Source organism: Pan troglodytes, chromosome 5 (assembly GCF_028858775.2).
Source record: "Pan troglodytes isolate AG18354 chromosome 5, NHGRI_mPanTro3-v2.0_pri, whole genome shotgun sequence".
NCBI classification, from domain to species: Eukaryota; Metazoa; Chordata; class Mammalia; order Primates; family Hominidae; genus Pan; species Pan troglodytes.
Genome location: NC_072403.2, coordinates 50,729,175 through 50,751,331, shown reverse-complemented (window position 1 = coordinate 50,751,331; position 22,157 = coordinate 50,729,175). Strand labels below are relative to the sequence as shown.

At 37.8% G+C, this 22,157-nt stretch overlaps 1 protein-coding gene across 23 annotated transcripts in view; it reads left to right on the top strand.

The window, feature by feature from the left end:
- Positions 1 to 22,157, top strand: part of SUPT3H (SPT3 homolog, SAGA and STAGA complex component) — a 557,558-nt gene that overhangs the window by 513,755 nt on the left and 21,646 nt on the right. For 11 of the 23 annotated variants that reach the window (XM_063813077.1, XM_054685866.2, XM_054685867.2 and 8 more), the window contains 2 exons: positions 16,537 to 16,625; positions 21,021 to 21,096. The exons of 11 other annotated variants lie outside the window; for them this stretch is intronic. In XM_063813077.1, coding sequence (XP_063669147.1) covers positions 16,537 to 16,605 — 69 coding nt within the window. In that variant the 3' untranslated portion in view covers positions 16,606 to 16,625; positions 21,021 to 21,096. Of the gene's footprint in view, positions 1 to 16,536; positions 16,626 to 21,020; positions 21,106 to 22,157 lie in introns of those variants that run through there. One more of the 23 variants, XM_063813078.1, reaches the window with a different exon arrangement.

Sequence of the window (22,157 nt, the reverse complement as noted above, 5' to 3'; positions counted from 1 at the left end):
AAGGCCAGTACAACGTAGAAGTTGAGAACATGGGTTGTGGAGCAACTGCCTAGGTTCACATCATGACTCTCCACTTAGCAACTGTGTGACTTTGGGCAAGTTATATAACCTTACTGAAAGCACCTGTCTAATAGCATTGTTATAAGGACTAAATAAGTTAATACATGTTAAATGCTTAGAATAGTCCCAGGCACAGAGTAAACATAGTATGTTAGACTTTGTTATTATAATTAAAAAACAAAAGCTTATTTCTCTTTAATCTCTAGAGAGCAAGGCAGTCGTTAGGTAACATACTTTCTACAGCCACTAGGACATTATTTAAAAATGTTAAAGATATCGATGTAAAACTCTGTTTAGAATTGTTTTGAACCAGGTGGTAGACTGGAAACTCCTACAAGACAAAGTGCAAAACAAATTGCTGCATAGTTAGCTACTACTGTACGTGCACCTTTTCTCTGCACTTGCCCTAAGGTCAGCTCACAGAACAGAGACAACTATGGAAGAAGTAGCATTTTTTATACAAATTACTTGTTTTGTGGGAGAGCAAGACCTTTTGTATGCTGATAGGAGTTTTTGTTTAATAGAACACTTAAAGGTTAAAAATATAGAGAATTTACCATAGCTGTTCTTCTATGAAAATAGTATGTTCTCCAAATTAGAAGAATGAGTAAATACAGCATAAATTTTTAAGATGTTTTCATTTTCTTCTAATGTTCATGAATACTATTTCTCTTGTGGGAGGTTGGGAAGAGGGTAAGGAAAGTAACAGAAAGCTTGGGAGAAGAGGTTGTTCCTTCTCCACTGAATTTTTCAAAGGATGAAGTCCTTCAATAGCCTTAGAACCAGAAGAGGTTAAGTAAAAATGTAAAAGTAGAGCCCTGCTGAAACTTGACCTCCAAAGCCTTTTTTGAGGTAGGTGCCATATTATATGTTCACAGCTCTATAATATGGCTTTCAGTGTAGTAAATGAAGCTGAGCAAGGTCTGAGCATGCCTCAGCCAAGCATAATGCAAAATTAGGGAAAAAATAGTAGAATGGAATTAGTTGAAAGGTAAAGAAAGCAAACTGGAAAAGGTGACTAGTGCCACCTATAATTACTTTTCCTCAGGTGCCCATTTGCCTAATTCTGGCTTAAATACTTTAAATAATTGATTCTCAGCCTCTTCCCTCCTCACTAGAATACAGTGAAAATCAAAAGCAAAAGTTTTTGAGTTTCCCCAAGGCTGGAAAATAGAAGATATGGTATTATTACCACGAATTGGTCCTCTAATGTGTGAGGATGATGGATTTTCCATTTCATTTGGCACCCAAATTTGTAGGAAATGCCAATGGGGCCCCTCTTATTTAAATAAGGAGTCAATCTTTGTCTCTTTGGCAGATTAAGTTCCTGGAAAAGGCCTGACAAGTCAAAATGATGTAAGTCAGTTTTTGATTTTCCCATAGAAACAGTGTTCAGTAGGAGTTTATAATCTTGATCAGGGGCTCAATGAGCAGCTTTTTATAGAAATCACTCCAGACACCAGATTTCATCAACTGAATCAATTTTAAAAGGCACTCTAGTATTTCATAACCTAGATATTTATGTATTTTTAATAAGTTCATAGCCATATGGAATCCTTTTTAAAAATTATCCTATCACATTTTTATTTTAAGGAACTAGAAGGCAACAATATGTCTCCATTGGTATGGAAATTCAAAAGGCTAACCGGGGATCATTTTGACAAGTTTCTCCAGGGAGATCTAGGATAACTCAATGATGGCTCTTCAATAAAGAAATCACACTTTTTCTCATCACTATTTCCACTATATCTAGCACAAGTCTTAGAGACTGAGTATTTTGGTAGATCAATCTGAAGTTGGATTTATTTCCTTCTAATTGCCTAATAAGTCTGTCTGTTCTGCCAACCATAATTGTGGTGAATATGAACACAAGCGTGAGTCACATCAGTGTCTCTCCAAGACTGCCTGTTTACCAATGAAGGAGAATTTCTTACATCCCCACTTTCTGCTCATCCTAGCCAGTTTAGAAAACTCTTTTTATTCCTTAGATATTGGTGTTATTTTATTCTGCTCCTGTATTTAAGTACATCTTTATATGTAAATATTTCAAAAAATATATTTATAAAGGGCCATGGAAAGGTATTCAAATTTATTGAAACCATTCCTATGAGGAGGGCTAAAGGCTGATCCCTTCCTGTGGTCTCTACACATAGAAAAATCCCCAAGTCCTTGATGCTTATTTCCAGAATTCCATCACATGAATTAAATTCAGTGTCCATCATGTACACCATCTGTCAGAGGTCACAGCCATGTCATTAGACCTTGAGCTCCCAAAAAAGAGAGAACTTAGTCTATGGGTGGGTTCCTACTAGCAAATCTTGAACAAACCAGAAGCTTTATCAGAAACCTCTAGATAAACCAGTAGCTTATTATGAATGCTAATATGACTATAACTGAGAAAACTGAAAGCTATAAATGGTGGCTTCATAGCATCTATATATGTTTGTACATACAAGGTACATTTATAGATAGATAGATAGATAGATAGATAGATAGATAGATAGATAGATAGATGTATATAAAACCAAAAGCAAAATAAGCCCAGCTTCCCTGGATTCTGACTGACAATGAACAAAATAATTGAAAAAAGAAAGTTCAGTATTTCAGTCATAAACTTCCAAGACTCCTTTCTATTTGAGAATGTTTTTGTCTTGCTAACCACAGAGAACAGTTGGAGTGAGTGGATCATTTTATTTTGATTGCTTCTCCTGCACTGGCCCTGAGGGACAGACTTGATGATCTAATAAGTCTTTTCCATCTCTAATATCTATAATTTTGGCTATTCTGTGGCAGCTTCTTATTGCTTTAAATAAGCCATCTTAATTCAAAAAACATACATCTGGATTTGACCTGCCTAATATATGTCAAGAAGAGTGTGTCCCTTTAAAGCCCCACCAGGGAATTTCTGAGAGACTAAAGAAACTGAAAGGAAGCAGGAAAAAAAAGGTTAGGGGGAAGTGGAGGGGAACTGTGATTCAAACAATTTTCTGTTTATTTTATTTAAGTTTTTATTTTTCAATAAGGAGATTGTCCCTTAGGCCTCCTTAAATCATTTATTGGTTAAAATTTAATCTGATCATTAGTGCATTCTTACATTAGTAGCATTTTAAAATTGTTGATTCTTTTTCTTGGAAGTTATTCTACCATTAACTAGCATTTTGTTTCACAGATTTTAGTCATCATCTCTGACCAGTTCTTGGCCTCATATCCACTCTGCAACTCCTCAGACTTGAATGTCTGAAGAGGAAGTGGTATCTATGCATTGCTCCAAATGTCAGCCAGTGGTGGTCCTCAGGCCAGGTGTCCTGGGGGCATTATTACAAATACATAGTAACTGTCTTCTCCCCAGCTAAATACATTGCCAACACTATGAATTCGCTTTTATAAATGTATAAATATATTGCCTCTACAGTTGTACTCAGGCCATACATCTGGTTGATCTGCTGGAATAGCTATCCTTTATTTTTCCTGCCCAGTGATTTTAATTCAATGTGTAGGTCTTGTAAGCTGTTTTTGGTTAATATTTTCTCCTGCACATATTTAGTTATTTCCTGAGATTATTATTCCAGACAGAAGAATAGAGGACTATGTCTGTGTCTCTTTTTGTCCATCAGTCTGTCCTTGTCTTCCTGCAAGACTAATTCAGTCTAAATGCTTAGTTACTTTTTCTGACCCTTTCTCCAGATCCTCATGATTATAGGCAGATCAAACTAGAATAAAAATTAGTATTCATTTGTAGTGCTTATATCTACAGCTATGCCCTATAGAAAAGTCATATACATGGCAAGAAACAAGTGGAAGTTTGTAAATTTATTCAACAAATATTTGTTGGCCATATGTTATATTCTAGGCACTTCATGAAATTACGTTAAACTGCTCCCATGTATGGTACCCAGTGCTTCAGCTATGACTTAGCCTATAATGTCACATTGGAGTTGAAATTAAAGTTATAAGGTAGTGTTTTTATCAGTTGTTTATTTAGACTAAAATGCCTTTAAAAAGAAAGTCGTCTCTTATTCACTCCTGATTTCCTTCAAAGGAAGGTTTGGGGGAATGAAGTAGTAGGAAGTGTAATAGGTTAAATGTTAGATGTCATTGTTTCGAGTCCTGAGTCTGTCATTGAACCACGAAATTTAGAAAAATGACTTAACCTTTTTGAGCCACAGTTTCTCATCTAAAATGGGCATAGTAATCCCCCCTGCTTTCCAGAATTACAGTTAGGTTCACATGAGAGAATGCTTGTAGAAGTACCTTGCCTATCTCTACAATATCTATTGGTCTGTAATAGAAAAGACTCTCTTATAATTGTAAGTCAGCTCACAGGAAAACCTTCATTAGAAAAGGACAGTTGCAGAGATCCACACAACAAATGTACACAGACTGTTACTCTAATACTGTTCTTATCACAAGAATAAAGACAACAGAGATTTAAAACTAGGAATGAACCTGACAAATAAGGTTTTGATTTTTCTCCCTAGCCTAGTGGTTCTCTGCCCTGGCCGAACTTTGGAATTGATGCCTGGGGCCTGTCACCAGAAATTAATTGGTGCCAGTGGGTCTCAGGATATTTAAAAGTTCCCCAGGTGGCTCTAATGTACAACCAGCCAGTGTTGAGAAAAGTCACCGTGCTAGAGAAATCAATAAAAGACCTCCAGAAGTCTAGTTATGAAGACACAGGCTGGGTACAGTGGCTCACTCCTGTAATCCTAGCACTTTGGGAGGCTGAGACAGGTGGATCACTTGAGGATAGGAGTTCAAGACCAGCCTGGCCAACATGGTGAAACCCCATCTCTACTAAAAATACAAAAAAAAATTAGCTGAGTGTGGTGGCACACACCTGTAATTCCAGCTACTCAGGAGGCTGAGGCAGGAGAATCACTTGAACCGCAAGACAGAGGTTGCAGTGAGTCAAGATCACGCCACTGCACTCCAGCCTGGATAACAGAGCCAGACTCCATCTCAAAAAAAAAAAAAAAAAAAAAAAAAAAAAGACACAGAGATAACTGTCAACACTAGAAGAAAATATTTCTGTAATGAATGGTAAAGAAAATTAGTGGAATCCATACATCTCCAACAATAGTCTATAGTAGCTTAGGTTGACATCTCACCAGTGACAAGAGCAGGAGAAGAAAAGACAGAGCATTTAAAAAATCTTCCCATAGGCTGGGTGCAGTGGCTCACGCCTGTAATCCCAGCACTTTGGGAGGCCAAGTCAGGTGGATCACCCGAGGTCAGGAGTTCGAGACCAGCCTGGCCAACATAGCGAAACCCCATCTCTACTAAAAATACAAAAATTAGCTGGGCATGGTGGCACATGCCTGTAGTCCCAGCTACTCAGGAGGCTGAGGCAGGAGAATCACTTGAACCCGGGAGGCGGAGGTTGTAGTGAGCCAAGATTGTGCCACTGCACTCCAGCCTGGGTGACAGAGCAAGACTCTGTCTCAAAAAAAAAAAAAAAAAATCTTCCCATAACTGTTTAAGTTTCCATTTAAAAATTAGTATTCAACCAGTAATATGATAGCTATAGAATGAGTCAAGTGGCAATAGGTATACGTAAACACAAGTGTAAGTGCTGTTTTCACAATTCTTGTTCCCTGTAGTAAATATTTAAGTAACAGCTAATCTGTGTTGTTATAACCAATCATGGCTGATTCCATTAAATATGTAGACACTTTGATTGTGACCAGACTTGTAGTCTCAGGTCATTTCTATGCCTAACAAAATAACTGTATCAGCAATTGGAAAAGTATATAGTAGCTAGCACAGTCCCAAACTAAAATACAAGAAACAAAATATTAGTCTTTCATTGTGATGCTAAGGGTCCAGTTCTCAGAGCATTGTCCTGATTTGTGCCCAAGGATTCAATCTCATCCTTAATATCAATTACTAAAAACAAAAAAATCACATTTATGTGTTTTCCAGTTTAAACACAGAAAAAGCCAAGACACAGAAAAAAGTCAAACGGTAAGCCTTAAAAACTCCATTCCTGATGTGGAAATTGTTTTAGTCTTCAAAAAACTTTTCAACTGGGGCTGGGTACAGTGCCTCACGCCTGTAATCCCAGCACTTTGGGAGGCTAAGGCGGAGAGATCACCTGAGGTCAAGAGTTTGAGACCAGCCTGTCCAGCAGAGAAACCCCGTCTCTACCAAAAATACAAAAATGAGCCAGATGTGGTGGCAGATGCCTGTAATCCCAGCTACTCAGAAAGCTGAGGCAGGAGAATTGCTTGAACCCAGGAGGCGGAGGTTGCAGTGAGCCAGTATTGCGCCACTGCACTCCAGCCTGAGCGACAGAGGGAGACTCTGTCTCAAAAAGAAAAAAAAAAAATTCAATTGGGAAAGACAAAAATGTTCAGAAAGCTCAGGCCTCCCCTGTTCTCTCCAAAGACCATTCTCAGTTTCCCTGCAATATAGACATCTATCCTGGTCTTACCTCCTTTTTCCCACTCCTTCCCTTCTAAAACCTCCCTTGTTTCTTCTGTAGTCTGGTGCACATGCTTTATTGAAGGGCTCTGAGGTTCCTCCCTTCAACTGTAAGGTTGTCTGGTGTCTGAACTACCTTTGAGCCTCTTGTCACTATCTGTGTGGTTAGCTTGTTGAAATATGCATAAGTGTAACTCTTGAAGAGATTAGTAAATCGAACTGTTGGTATCCTTAACTAGCCTTTTGCATTAAGTTGAGGAAAAGTTCATGATTGACAAGCCTAAAGTTACAGAGCAGAGTGAGTGCAAAGTTGGAAGGCAAAGTGATGAAAAGGACAAAGGATCAGGGATGGTACTGAAATGGGAAAAATTCCCTTGTCCCCCTCACAGGGCATGCAGTGGGGGTGTGGCTCGCCTGTTCAGTGCCCCGCTGCCCATACCTCTAGGGGAGCATAAAGACGGGCAGGCTGTGGGCTCTGACCCCATGGCAGTGTCTAGGGGTGGACGTTTACAGCTGAAGCCCCAGTGGGCGTGTGTTACAGGGTGCTCTTTTAGTTTAGCCGTCCATAGGCAGCTTGTGTTAGTCAGCTCAATTAGACCCCTGCCTTATCGCAAGGACAGAGGGCTTTCTGTATCCCAGGGTTCTTGCCTTGGTGTACCGGAAAAATCAGATCACACATGGGCTTGGAGAATGAGCACAAGGTTTTATTGAGTGGAAGTAGCTCTCAGCAGATAGGGGAGCCAGAAGGGGAGATACTTTCCCCTGGTGTCGGGTTGCTCAGTGGCCTGGGCTCATGCCAGCGAGCTCCCCTCAACGTCCTCTTGACATCCAGCCTCTTGTGTCTTCTTCTGCCAATGTGTTCCTCTTGATGTCCAGCCGCTTGTGTGTGTGCCCACTAGGGTCTCAGGTTTTTATAGGCACAGGATCGGGGCGTGGTGGACCAGGGTGGTCTTGGGAAATGCAACATTTGGGCAGAAGTGCCTGTCCTCACCTAGGTCTGTGGGTACAGGTCCTAGGGTGGAGCCCTCACCAGGGACCCACCCTTCTCTTCCCAGCACTTCTTTGCCCCTCTTCCATACCAGTACCAAAACAGTTTTTGAAAGCCTGCTACTTCATATACCTTTATCAAGGAGCAGTTCTTCAGAATTAGAATTCAAGCCCTCCATAGAGAAATGCCATTTCAGAGCTGTGTAGTGATTGGTATATCACTTCACAATGATAGCTTATGAATGGATGGCTTAGATGTACTCCTGTGAGTCCCAGGAGACCCTGTTTTATGCCTCACGTATCTGTTTTTCTCCCACTCAGTTTCTACCCCAGTGTCTGGTACTAGTAAGCATTCAATAAATGTTTGCCAAAATGAATGGAATTTATTGTATAATTATATACACAGTTTACCTTGGTCTTAAGGAACTCTAGTCATATAATTTTTCTATTCAACTGGGACTTTCTAATGAACATGTAGTGTGCTGCCATGTAGAAAACTAACAACTTGGAAACTTACTAAGTGCTGTGTTTCATTTCTAGTACTGTTCAAGTCCAAACAAGTACATCCTGCCTGTGATGTACAAATCCTGACCATCTCCAACAAAAGCATTATTGTGGGGGGGGGGGGGGGGGTTGTTGTTTTATTTTACTGAGTTATAATTTACATACAATAAAATTCATTCTTTTAAAATATATAGTTTGATGATTTTGACAAATGTATATAGCCATAAAACCACCATCACAATTAAAATATTAGAGCATTTCCATTGCTGCAAAAAAGATGTCCTGACATCTCATTATAGTCAGTCCTCTACCCCTACCATCCATAGCTCTGTCAATCACTGATGTGTTTTCTGACCCTATAATTTTCCCATTTGTAATATGTCATACAAATGCAAATTGTATACATGTACCCCTTTGAGTCTGACTTCTTTTCATTTAGCATAATGCATTTGAAGTTCATCTGTGTTATTGCATATATCAATAATACATTCCTTTTTTATTGCTGAAGAGTGTTCCCTTCTATGGGTGTACCGCATTTGGTTTCTTTGTAGTGGACATTTGAGCAATTAGGAATAAAGTTTACATAAAAATATATAAATGTTCACCTATAAAACATGGACATGTTTTCATTTCTCTTGAGTTGGTAATTTTGACATAGTCTGATTTATCAATCTTTTTTTTACAGATAAGTATGTTAGCTAAGAAAGCTTTGCTTATAAGGGCACAAAAATTTTGTCCTATTTCTTCTAGAATTTTTATGGTTACTTGTGTTTGGGTCTGTGATTCATTTTCAGTTAATATTTGTACATGGTATGGGGTAAGAATCGAGGTTCACTTTTTTGCATATGGATGTCCAATTGTTCCAACATCATATATTGAAGACTGTCCTTTCCCTATTGAGTTATCTTGGCACCTATGCTGAAAATAAATACTCCAAAAACGTGTAGGTCTATTTGGACTCTCTCATCTGTTTCACTGATCTGCATTTCTATCTGTGCCAATACCATACTGACTTGATTACTTTAGCTTTAAAATTAGGTAGTGTGCCTCCTCCCAACTTTGTTCTTTTTCTGTGCATGTGTGTGTGTGTGTGTGTGTGTGTGTGTGTGTGTGTGTGTTTGGCTGTTCAAGGTCCTTTGAGTTTTTATTTGGAATCAGTTTATCACTTTCTACAGAAAAGCCTGGTAGGATTTAGAAAAGAATTACACCGACTCTATAGATAAGTCTATGGAAAAATATCTTTACAATATTGTCTTCTGATCCCTTAACAGTATCTCTCTTCACTTATATATTAATATTTAAAATTTTTCCTCTGTAGTGTTTTGTAGTTTTCATTGTACAGGTCTTACACATATTTTAAGAGTCCCCTAATTAATATTATGTTTTTATGCCATTTTAATTTCTTAATTTTTTCTTCTTGTTCACTGCTAGATATAGAAATAAAGTTTATTTTTTTCTGGTGTTGATTTTGTATCCTATAACCTTACTAAACTCCCTAGTTCCAGTAAGTTTTCTGTAGATTCTTTGGTATTTTCTATGTAAACAATTGTATTATTGTCTGTGAGTACTGGCAGTTTATTTCAACACTTCCAATCTGTATGCCTTTTGTTTTCTTTCCTTATTTCAGCTGGTATTAATGGTGAAATAGGTGCAGTGGGAGTAGATATCTTTGCTTTATCCCTGATCTTATGGAGAAATTGTTTTAGACTTTCACCACCAAGACTGATGTTAGCTGTGGGGTTTTTATGTATGTCTTTTATCAGATTGTACAGCACCATTGTTCTTGCCTGTCTGTTTTTGTGTATGTATACACAACTCATTTTGAAATTTCTAATGCTTCTTCATGTATATCACTTAAAGCACCGATATAAAACAATTTATAATAATTTGCTGCTACCAAAAAGGTTTTTTGTCAGCACACTGAATTGCATGTGTCCTGAAACTAGGCTTTTATTTTTTACTATTTCTAAAATTTCTAGAAATATTGGATATTTTTTATCCAGTCTCCCTTCAGTGGATGGACATTTGGGTAGCCACAATGTGCCCAGGTGGTAATTCCCTTCCACGTAACAGTATGTTTCTTTTCAAAAGTCAGTAGACGTGGGTCTTTTTCATTGAGCAATGTCTTTTTGCTCCCACCGAAAACAAGTGACATCATTAACATTTATTATGATTCATTCTGATGTGAGCATGTACTCATAGTCACCACCATAATCTTGTGCTGATATATAGTAATGTAATAAATGGTCCCTTCTGTCTCACAGGAGACTGGATAAATAGGCCTGTCTGTAATCATGTTCCCCTTGTGTCAAAGCACAGACCATCAAATTGCTCTTATATCACTGGTATTTTAAAAAATAATCTTTCTTATCTTTATGTATCATGTAAGCATTTTTTAAAAAAAAATAGGTATGTGACAGCGTGAAAAGCCTTTAAATGATTTATAGTTGGTAATGTCTTACTCTCTTTCCATTCATTTCTTTATATTGAAATAATCCCAAGACAATTGGACAGCACTGACTAGCCTCATGATCTCATGTCCTGACACTGATACCACTTACCTGTTTTTGTAGAGGAAACATTTATTTCTAAATAAATGTTAATAAACATTTATTAATGAATAATATGTATATTTCTAAATCCACTATGCATGTATACATATACATGATACACACAGACATCTAAGTAACTTCCTTCCTCTGCCCACCCCCAGCCCAAAGTGAGACTCCTATGTAATAAGAACCATGACTGTTTAACTGATTCCTCAGAGCCTACCATGTGCATTTCACAGAGAATATACACAGAAAAAAATGTTGGAAAGACAAGTCATTCTCAATGTTCCCAGCATCCTATCAAAGCCTTCCTTTTAAACACGATTTCAGCACCCACACTCTGCTGTCCATTAATAGGCCATCTGCACTCTGGTGTCTGCATGGCTTCCTCCATTCAGGCCTCTAAATGTCACTTTATCAGAGAGGTAACACCTTCACCCCATCTCTCTCTGTCACCTCATCCTGCCTTATTTGTCTTTATAGCACTTACCACTGTCATTGTGTGTATATACACACAGACATATAGAGACTATCTATCTTACCTCACTAGAAAGTAAGATTTAGTGGATTCACATGTATTCACGATACATCTCCAGCACTAAGAACTGTGCCTGACATGTCATAGGCACTTAATAAATACTTGTAAATGAGTGAATGAACAAATGAATAAGCAAAAGTAGGCCAGAGAGGCGTTTCCAAACCTGAGTTCCCCAAGAGCCTTATGCTTACAATGGGACATCTGCAGACCCAAAGATGCATTAAGCATTGTCTGTAGGGAGAATAACTGATTTTTCTTCATGTTTTTCAGTGGTATGTAGATACCATCGTGATTAATAAAATTTATTTAAATACATTATTGAAGGCTTTCAGTCATTACATATTAGATACCATTGTGATTAATAAAATTTATTTAAACACATTATTGAAGGCTTTCAATCATTACATATTTTGTTGGTCAGTGGCTACGAGAAGTACAGCACCTCCTATGTGGGTGTCTTTAAACACCTCCCAACACTTCCACATTGAGGACCAAGCCTTACCATTAGTTTTGGTGAGGCTTTAAAAAAATAGTTTTGGTGGGGAAAAACCATATTCACAGCATAGCACGGATTACCTAAACTTGAATAGTATTTAAATAAATTCTATTCACCAAATACCTATTGAGCATCTAAATGTCAGACATTACAGGAGATATAATAATGGCTAAAACACGGTTTAAAAGGTGGAACTTATTAATTCATATAACAACTAATAATAATATCTGTTAGGACATTCTTGCTTGCTATAACAAAATACCTGAGACTAGGTAATTTATAAAGAAAAGAGGTTTTATTGGCTCATGGTTCTCCAGGCTGTACAGGAAGCATGGCAGCATCTGCTTCAGGAAGCTTCCAATAATGGCAGAAGGCAAAGGGGAAGCAGGCACATCACAGAGACAGACAGAGAGATAATACTTTCATGTACATTATCATAGCCAAACTCTCAAATTTCTCTTCTCCAAAGTTAGATGACAACATCATGTTTTAAGGTATTGCAACCTTATTTGACTTTTTCATTGGAAGTTTGACTCTTTAATATCACCATATAATTATGTTTACACAAAGAATTGGAAAGAAGGCATAGAGTCTCCATATGTTCATTTCAGCCTGGGTGGCTAAAGGGCTTCTAAGAGTCAGTGCATGAAAATGGCCTAGATTGAATAAATTAGCAAAATCACAAAAGGAAACCACTATAGGAAATAGTTTTACACATGTAATTGCTGAAATCCTATAGTGAATGTGTCAATCTGTACTAACTAAATAAATTTGTTTATAGACATGTTCTGTATTAGCTTCCACTCTTTCACAGACCTTTGCCAAACAAAATCCCACTAGAAGTAGGATGTTCACACCCGAGTAGGAGTTTCTTGGATAAATATTTTTACTATATGGAGACCAAAACCACTTTTACAAATTTTAGACTTTGATTGAAATACGATATTTCTTTTGCTTTTTTCTCCCATCTTTTCTTCTGGCAGCTACTTGTGCATTAGCTTACCTCCTGTCACCTCCCACGGGTCTGCTGAACAAGAGACTGGCTGCATGCACAGGAGGCCAGGCAGTCCCGAAAGTGGTGAGACCAGTTTACCCAGTCACTCCCACCACCAATTGGACTGGAGAGACAGAGGAAGGTCCATTTGCCCTTCTCCCAAAACCTAGTTGAAATTATTCCTTGAATTAAGCATAGAGATTATACATTGAGGCTATATTTTATAGAATGCCTGTTTACATTTCATTTGATTGCTACATGAATAGAATACATAAAGGTAGAATTTATGCATGGTCCTCAAGAAATCGCAGTAAAAGTTATTAAAATATAACAGCCACATTCTTTTGTAAGGATGACTCTGATCTCAACTTTTGCCAACCAGTTTGGACAAGAATTTCAACTGATTTCTTAATTCTGTAGTCAAAAACTGGTGCTGGGCTGGGCGCCGTGGCTCACGCCTGTAATCCCAGCACTTTGGGAGGCCAAGGCGGGCGGATCACGAGGTCAGGAGATCGAGACCATCCTGGCTAACACGGTGAAACCCCGTCTCTACTAAAAATACAAAAAATTAGCCGGGCGTGGTGGCGGGCACCTGTAGTCCCAGCTACTCGGGAGGCTGAGGCAGGAGAATGGCGTGAACCCAGGAGGCAGAGCTTGCAGTGAGCCGAGATGGCGCCACTGCACTCCAGCCTGGGCGACAGAGAGAGACTCCGTCTCAAAAAAGAAAAAACAAACTGGTGCTGAATTTTTCATAGGCCCTTTTGAGGATCCATTTTGTTAACTTGGCTGTTGAGTAATAAAATATTTTTAATTATAATAACTTATGTTAAAAGTGAAACAAGGAGCCAGGCATGATGGGTAGCTAAGGCAAGAAGATCATTCGAGCCCAGGAGTTCAAGACCAGCCTGGGCAACAAAGTGAGACCCTCATCTCTAAAAAAATTTTTTTTAATTAGCTGAGCGTGGTGGTGCACACCTGCAGTCCCAGCTACTCAGGAGGCTGAGGTGGGAGAATCGCTTGAGTGTGGGAGATTGGGGCTTCACTGAGGCATGATCACACCACATCACTCTAGCCTGGGCGAGACCCAGTTTCAAAAAAAAAAAAAAATAATAGTGAAACAAACATTTATTTTTGATGCGCTTAAGCCTTTTCACTGTGTTTATGAGACAATGTAACCAGTAGGCAGTTGACTTGGACAATAGTGTGATAAGGGTGATCTGGGCCAGTGCAGGATCCTAGTTACCATGAGCCCAAAAGCTCACCTTTTAGAATTAATTAGAATAATACCCAATAAAATGAGTACTGTCACTACCACATAAATAATATATCTGACTTGGGATGGCTCCACAACTCAGATCTTGTCATTTAATATGATAGCTCTGTTCAAATTAATCTTTCACATCAGAGGAGACACTTTGGTTATTTATGATATGTTGGAGATAAATTTTCAGAATGGTTAAGGCATATTATTGTAAATGTCCATGGCAAATTTAACACAACTCTGTTTTAGAAATATAGATGTGTAATATGTACAAGGTAAAAGTATGTTCACAGTGTCTCAAGAACACCTAACTTTAAGGAAAGAGACACAAAGGCATGGAAGAGGCATGCCCCCCTATTGTCAGTCCACAGCAGTTCAGCTTGGAAATAAATGCCAACAGAGAGTACTCTAATTTAATATAAAGAGTTTATGCCAGGCCCTAAAGCAGTGATTCAAGAGAATCACTTGGTTGAATGCTTATGAGTATCTCGGACCTGAATTTGGATAAGCTCTTTAGTGGTAGGTAGTTTGGGTTGGTGTCTCAGATTTAACATTTATTGACTAGCCTATAGATTGGCATTTGGAAACAAGAGAAGTCAAGATCTCTCTCCTCTTGGCCTTACTTAAAACACTTTTTTGTCCCCTGAACCCATCCCCTTCCCGTCCCCAACTCAGATCTCAGCTGTGTGACTTCTTCAAGAAACCTCCTTAATGACCACCATCTCCCTCTACTGCCCTCTTACACAGCCCATTACACTCTATTCTCATTTTGTAACTTCCATCACTTTTGGCATTTCTCATTCAGTATGTGTCTTCCCCCTCAGCCTGTTCACCACAGAGGGCAGGAACCACATCTGTGATCCTGCTGTACCCACTGTACCTTGTACTCTGTGTTTCTTGAATGAATAAGTAAAATGACAGTAGGTTCATACAGACATACACCTTCTCTATCATTTCTCAGCCTTTTGGCTAAAATCAAGTGTAAAAATATATCTTCTCAGGTGGCTACCGAATGTAATTGATATTATTAACTACCATCTCCTGATTTTTGTCATAATTTTTTATTTATTGTCTTTAAAGAATTCTTAAAGACCTTAATTGTAATTTACTTACTGTCCAATCAAATTGGTGTTGACCATTGGCAAACAGCTATTGCTATCTGTGTTCTTACTCCTTGTCTGGTGTTTTAATGTGGCAAAGGCCATTGAGAAGGCGGGGGAAGGCCATAGCAACAGTATTTTCTTTTTGTTTTTGTCTTACATCAGTATTGTCTAAGACCTTGAAAATGCAATTGAGTAACATGACTACAAAACCAAGATTGTAAAAAAAATTATATTATCTACTACAAACTTACTGTTGATTATAATTTTTGGTAACAGAGTATTTGAACCTAAAATGTTTATAGACTCAACAAAATAATTTCACAGTGTTGTTTTAGATGAATTGAATATTCTTTTTCTGGCAAACAAAGCAATTGGCTTGATTGATGCATAACTTTTCACTGTTGACTGATAATCAGTAAGAAGAAGCCCAGAAATGCTCCCAGTGGGAACTGAGACCTAATATCAGAATAACTGCTTTGCAACATTGCTAGTGGTTGGGCTATCAAGGTCACTAATTTAGTTTTCTTAATAACTGGTGCTGATGGTTCTCTTGCAAAATGGTAAGTGTGTGGTCTAAGCCCAATTTTTAGGAACTGAGACTATCCAGCCCCTGCTCTAATGATGAGCACATCAGCATTTCCCATTATTGCCCAGAGGAAAAGAAGCTACCTGCTAGTCAAATTCATTCATTCATTAGATGACTATTTATTAAGCATTTAATTTATTTCATGCATTGGGTTATGCCTTAGACATACAGAAATAAATAGAACAGTAAGTTCCCTTCCTTCTGGAGGTTATAGGTTACTCAAGCGAAATGAGAATTAACTGTTGTTAGAGCTGAGCCCCCAAACAATTGTTATTTGGGTTGCTAATTCCTGCCAATTTGGCACTTTTTGGCCGTTCTTTTTGTTTTTATCTTGTATCAGTATTGTCTAAGACCTTGAAAATGCAGTTGAGTAACATGACTACAAAACCAAGATTGTAAAAAAAAAGAGTATTTGATGTTATCTATTACAAACCTACTATTGATTCTAACTTTTGGTAACAGTATGTGAACCTAAAATGTTTACTTATATGTGTTTGCAGCTTGGAATAATTTGAGACATTTGTTTTGATTGTCTTTAATATAAAAGTAGCTGAAGACAAGTTTAATATTATTGGTGTTAAGTTACTATTAAACAAAGATGTATGTAAGTGCATATAGTGTCATGGAAAGAATTTATACGTAGTCTCATAAAATTGCTGAAGATAATATTTACAAAAAACCTTTTTTTCCTAAAATACAATGTTGTATTTATTAGCCACTTAATTATTTTGCTCAACAACAAAAAAGTCTTAATATATCTCATAATTTGAAATGACTTGGGCAATTATGAGTGGTAACTTTTAATAACTAAATTTAATCTAGAGATTTTTGTATTCAGACTGCCGAAACAACTTGGTAATAACTCAAGAATTTATAAAAGTCCAATGTTAGTATTTTCAATAAAATAAGAAGAGACTGGCATAGAGTTAGAGAAAATCGGGCATAAAATGACAAGTTCCTCAAGATTTATGGGCTCTGGGTTACATGGACTACAATGAGAGTTAATACTATGTTTTTTTCCCATTCTGCCAGGCGGAGAAGACCTCTTATTTAAAGGGCAGGGCTCCCTCCACTGTTGTTAAATCAAGGCTCTGCTTCTGACAGGATATTTATAACATAGGGCAAGTATACAAAAGAAAAATGTTTAATGATGAGTTTTGCATGTTATACAGTGCTATACATCATATGGTTTAATTTAGGTCCTCTGAAATATCAGAGTTAGAATGAAATTATCAAAAGGAGAAAAGTCACATGGCATGGTGCAAACAAGATGTGCCTATTTGTATTTATGTTTGCTAATGAAATTCAGCCATGATTCCCACTTTGATTTTAAGAGTCTTAGACCAGCATTCGGCTTTATTCATTATAATTAAATATCTTGCCCACACGCAGACACAAGGGCAGCAAAGAAAGGGGCATATTTTATCTTTTAAAAAGCGATTGCATAGCTTTCATATGAAACTCCTGAACTTCCAAGATTTATAGTATTAAAGCAAAACAATATGTCTTTCGGAGCACGGTCATCTTCTTAGGCAAATGGAGGGCTTAGACTCGGAATCTAATGACCTCACAGAGACCAGGGCTGAATCTTAGGCAAAAGAGAGGACTTAGACTCGGAATCTAATGACCTCACAGAGGCCAGGGCTGAATTCGGACATATGGGAGCAGCTGAATTTGAAACAACCTAAGTTTGAGACAACTTGGCATAGTCTGTCTTCTACCAGAAGAGAGATTGAAAAAGGCCTGTTAGAAGCACAACTGATTTTCACTATAAAGCTTGGGAGTGGGGTGGGACAGAGAGGGGGACTAATTTAGTTGACCGAAACAGCATTTATACATGAAATTCAGAAATGTACCTACCATCCCAACTGTGGCTCAACTGAGTATTCCAATAAACCAGACATTTAGGTTAAGTTAACAAGTAAGAGTTAGTGAAAGCCTGTTGCTTCTAGTTTATTCTACTACCTCCCTACCTTTTTCTCCCAGCAAAGCAAAGCCAGCGTAGAACCTCAACCCTCTGTGCCCATCTTCATCCCTTTCAGCCTCAACCCTCTGTGCCCTCACATCCCAAGATGTGAAGAATTTGGAAAACCCCAGGCTCTTGGTGACAGGGCAGCTCCTGTGGCCCACAGATCATCCTAGAGACAGAGCATCTATACTCTATACTTAGTTAATTAGGAGTTAACAGTAGTTTGGGAGAGGGTGAATGTATGCGCCAAATCTTTTTTATCGTCCCTTTTACTGCTGGATTTAACCTAGACTTGCCAACTCCAAACAGCTCCACGCAGGCCATATTATTTGCTTAACCCAAAATCAGATACTGAGCATAGCCATAGTAAGACTTCCATGAAAACACATGGTGTATCAACCCCTTGAAGGTCCTAAAGATGCATACATTTGCCACAGAACCTTTCAGCTATGTATATCTTATTTTGATGCTTTGTCCATTTATCAGAATTATTATTTTGGGCACTCAGGAAAATTAAGTGATTCTCCAGGGGAGGGCTAATCATAAAGCAGAAAAGCCCAAGGTAGAACTCAAAGCTTATAATGGCTTGACCTCTACCTGCTCAGCTATATTGTTTCGGACATAATTAAGTTGTGTTCCTTCCTTCCCCCTCCCCTAACCGCCCCTCCGCCAACTCCACCAGTTTCTTCACTTTTGTTCTGCTCCCAAGGGCTGTTCTTTATCCAGAAAAACTGTTTCTTTCCCTGCATCTGTTTTCCCCATTAAGGCCGGGGAAGCTAAACACATAGCTTTGGGCAGAATCAGAACCATCTGCAACAAGCCCTAAACTGAGTCAGGAATCCTAGGCGAAAACCATGTGACTGTGGATGGGTCACTCTCTCTGGACATTAGTTTTTTCATCTGTTAAATTAAGAATGGGGCCAGAGGAATTCACAAATATACTTTCCAATTCCAAAGTTCTATTGTTCCTTGATTCTAGATGTTAGTAAAGGGTTTGTTCAGCTTGGTTTAGCAGGCTTAGTTTCCAAATTCCTTTTTCACTATAGTATTAAACATGTTGTGGCAGTCAGACAGACTGTGCTCCTAACAGTGGCATCTCAGCATCTTGGGGGCGGAAAGCAATGCCTAATCTACAGATAACCTAAAGTGAGAGATACAGGTAACCCGTCTGCTGTGGGTAAAAGCCACAGTCTGAAAACTTCAATTTCTGCCTCTTCCATGTTAAATTTACTAAATGCCAAAATTAGAATTTCCATTAGGAAATATTTATTTACTCCATACTCATGACAGATTCTTAAAATGTTCCATTTATTGACAAAACCATTATTGGGTCCTGTTAATGATCTCCTCATCCATTTTACCACTGTTCTCAGCTCTCAGTATGCACCTGGGATACTTCTAAGACATTCCAAAGCCTAAACTCCACTCAGACCCACTGGCTTTGAAGAACTGGAGCTACAGCATCTGTATCTATCTTTTAAAGCTCCCCAAGTGATTTGGGTGCAATGTTCTATACTATACACTATTCTTAAAGTTAGTTTGGAAAATAAGCAGTAGTTGAGAAAGCCTCCAAAGTGAAGATGATTTAGATTTAAGGTCCATTGTCTGTACTCTGAAGTATTATACCTGGCTGATTTAGCTTAAATTTGAAATAAAATTGTAATTTGCCCTTTAAGTGATGTTTAGCAAGAATTGAGTTTGTTAGGACTAAGAGAATATGTGTATCTACAGTGCTCTGGGTGGAATTGGGGCAGGGGACTATCTGGTTTGTTTTGTTTATTGTAAGACAATGTAGTATAATGAAAAGAACACAGGCCCTGGGTTTTAAATCCAAAATCTACTCTTTTACTAATTGTGGTAAGGCTCAAATTAGATGCAGACATGAAAATATTTCATAAACCATAAAACCATGTATCTCAGCATTTTTTAATCTTTGCCCCTCCCTACTTTGAGAAATAGACAAATCTCATGCCTTTCGAAAGTGTAAGTAAGTTCAAATTAAATATTGTGATTAGAAGCAAAAAAACAAAAGCCTGCTTTGTTTTCTCCCTCCTTTCTCACTTTGAGAATGACCTCTCAGTGCATTTTACTTGTGGTGGTTAAAACTTGAATGTGAAACTGGAAGTTTAGTGAAGCCAGGGACTGTCTATTTATCTTAGTGTCCTGTTGTACCACCAAGCACACAGTGATTTACAGAATAAGAACTCAGTAAAAATTTGCTGAAATCATATTAAGCAAATTTATAGGAATTCAGACAATAGAACCAAAACCTCTTTCTTATGCCTTTGAGAAATAAAGTATTTGTAAGAGAGTTTGGGACTTACTACAGTGAGATTCTTATGCTAGTTTATTTAAGATTTGAGAAAGCAGAAGAGAATCAGGAAAGGTAATAGAATAAAACAAGTCTGTACTGGAAGAAAGACTGGTGTTTATAGTTAATGTTTTAATAATTAGGCTAATGGCAAAAATAATACACAGTAATATTTAAGTTGGAACTACAAAATAAGTTTTGTAGCATGTGTCCTTTTGCTTAAGAAAAATATTAATCTTTTTTGCTTTTTAATATTCATTTGTATCCCTTAAGATGTATCAATTTATGATAACCCATAAAAAACAGAAGTAAACCACTATGGGATTTAAATGTTTTCTCTACCTTGTCCATATGAAGTAAAAAACAGTCATTTTAAAAAGTACACACTTAGAAATTAATTACCCCACAGTGCCCAGTGCAGTAGGTAAAATCTGTATCTGCTTATCCAGGTAGATTGACATTCTGGCACAGGTCATAATTTGGCACTGTATGAATAAATGAATGTCAAAAATTGGGTCCTCAATTTAAAAAAATGGGAACTATGAATTCCTAATTTTATAACTAATTGGGCCTTAAAAACATTAAGTATTGTCTTTGCTGTGAACTTTAAGAAATGCTAAAATGTCTGAGCTTTTCAGCAAATTCACAAAGGAGCAACTGATGTTGAGAACAGAGCTTTATTAAACCAGAAATGAACCTTAAGTAGTATATAGGCATGTAGGATCCAGTTTGTTGGGGAGGTCTAATTGTGTTATTGATTAATCTATAATTTTCAGTAGTGGGTGGAAGTCCTGACTCTTTCTGGTCAAAGCCTGGATTTTACTAACTAACTAACTAGGAGTGTCTGTAAAGATACAGAACTGGGAATCATTCATAGGGTCTGACAGAAGAAAGTAAGTAAGTGGGATACAAAGTATTCCATGAGAATGTGGCCTCTGGAAGGCCCTCACACCAAGCAATGTTTAAATTTAGTTTCAACATTTGCAACACAAATAGAGAGAACTTTACAGTTGACGTGAAGATGAGTTGTCTTCATCCATCTTCCTGTAAAGTTGCTTACTCTGGAAAGCATGCCAAAGTTGGGACGTTCCCATAATTGCCCTACATAGACAATGTACATCCTTTGTACATCAAAAGGAAAAAGCAGTGACTCGAAATAGAGGACCCTAGGGAATATGTTTACTGAAATTGCTCTTCACTAATTACACATGCTTGTTTGTTCCTTCTTTATTTTAGAATTCAAATAGGAAGAACATTACAGAAATCTGGGTCAACTCTAAACTGGTTTTCTCATAGGATCTGTGTTATTAAATAAGTTATTAAAAAAAATCTTTTGTTTGCAAAGCAGTGATTGATAAATCATCTGTGAAGGTGAATCGATCTTTCAAAAGTGACCTTTTCCATGCTAATAAGAACTATTTTATATTGCCCCATCTGAAAAGATTAAAACCTGGTTATTTCTCAGGTGAACTCAGCTAAGACTCACTCTCCCTCTAAGCCAAAACCTCCTTTCTCAAGCAAGGCTCACTTCAACACTGTATGTTTAGAAGGAATGCAGCCTTACTCCTAGGTCCATTTAACTCCATATAAAACCATCCCTGTGCTTTAAATAATACATGATGTTAAAGATTGTCACTGTGGTTGTAAAATTTAAAATATCAGGGTCAAGAAGCTAAGAGTATTACTTTGGCATAAGCCTCTCTGTAAGGCAGCCGTGGTGGTAGGAGCTGTTTCACAGACTGAGGCTCCACTGCCTGTGGTTGTGGGAAGACACCCTATGCATTCCTGCAAGTTATTTGTGGCTCTCTGAGGCATTCACTTAACACTGTTCTATAGCGCAATTTTAGGAAGTAGAGTTGGAATTTTCTAGTCCTTGTTAGAATGTTTTCTTCAATCCAGAAGTGTTCGACAACACAAAAAGCCCCATGGTAAAGAACAAGCTCACAGAAAGAACACTGAGGAATGACACTTGGAATGTGCCACTGTTTTGTCATCCCTGATACACTGATCTGGAGTGAACTGCATAGCAGCATAACTAACCGAAGAAATTTCAGCCAGGGCGCCAAAGCCTGACAAGCATAGTAAATCTTCTTAAGCAGGATATTTGGAGAGAAGGTTTTCAAGTTAATTGAATTTTATGATTAACAGAAGGTTATCTAGAAAACTATATTTGTTTCACCTCATGTTGATGGAAGTCTTTCTAAAGGGTTAAGTCTACTTTCCATTTTTAGTATAATTAATTATAAATGTGGTTTAATTATTTTTTAAGATGAAGATTTCACTGCCTCCATAGCCTTATCTTGATCGTAAAAGGTTATTCTGTATTTCTTAAAATATGGCTGTGGCTGTTCAAGGTTAATTCATTGGGCTGGA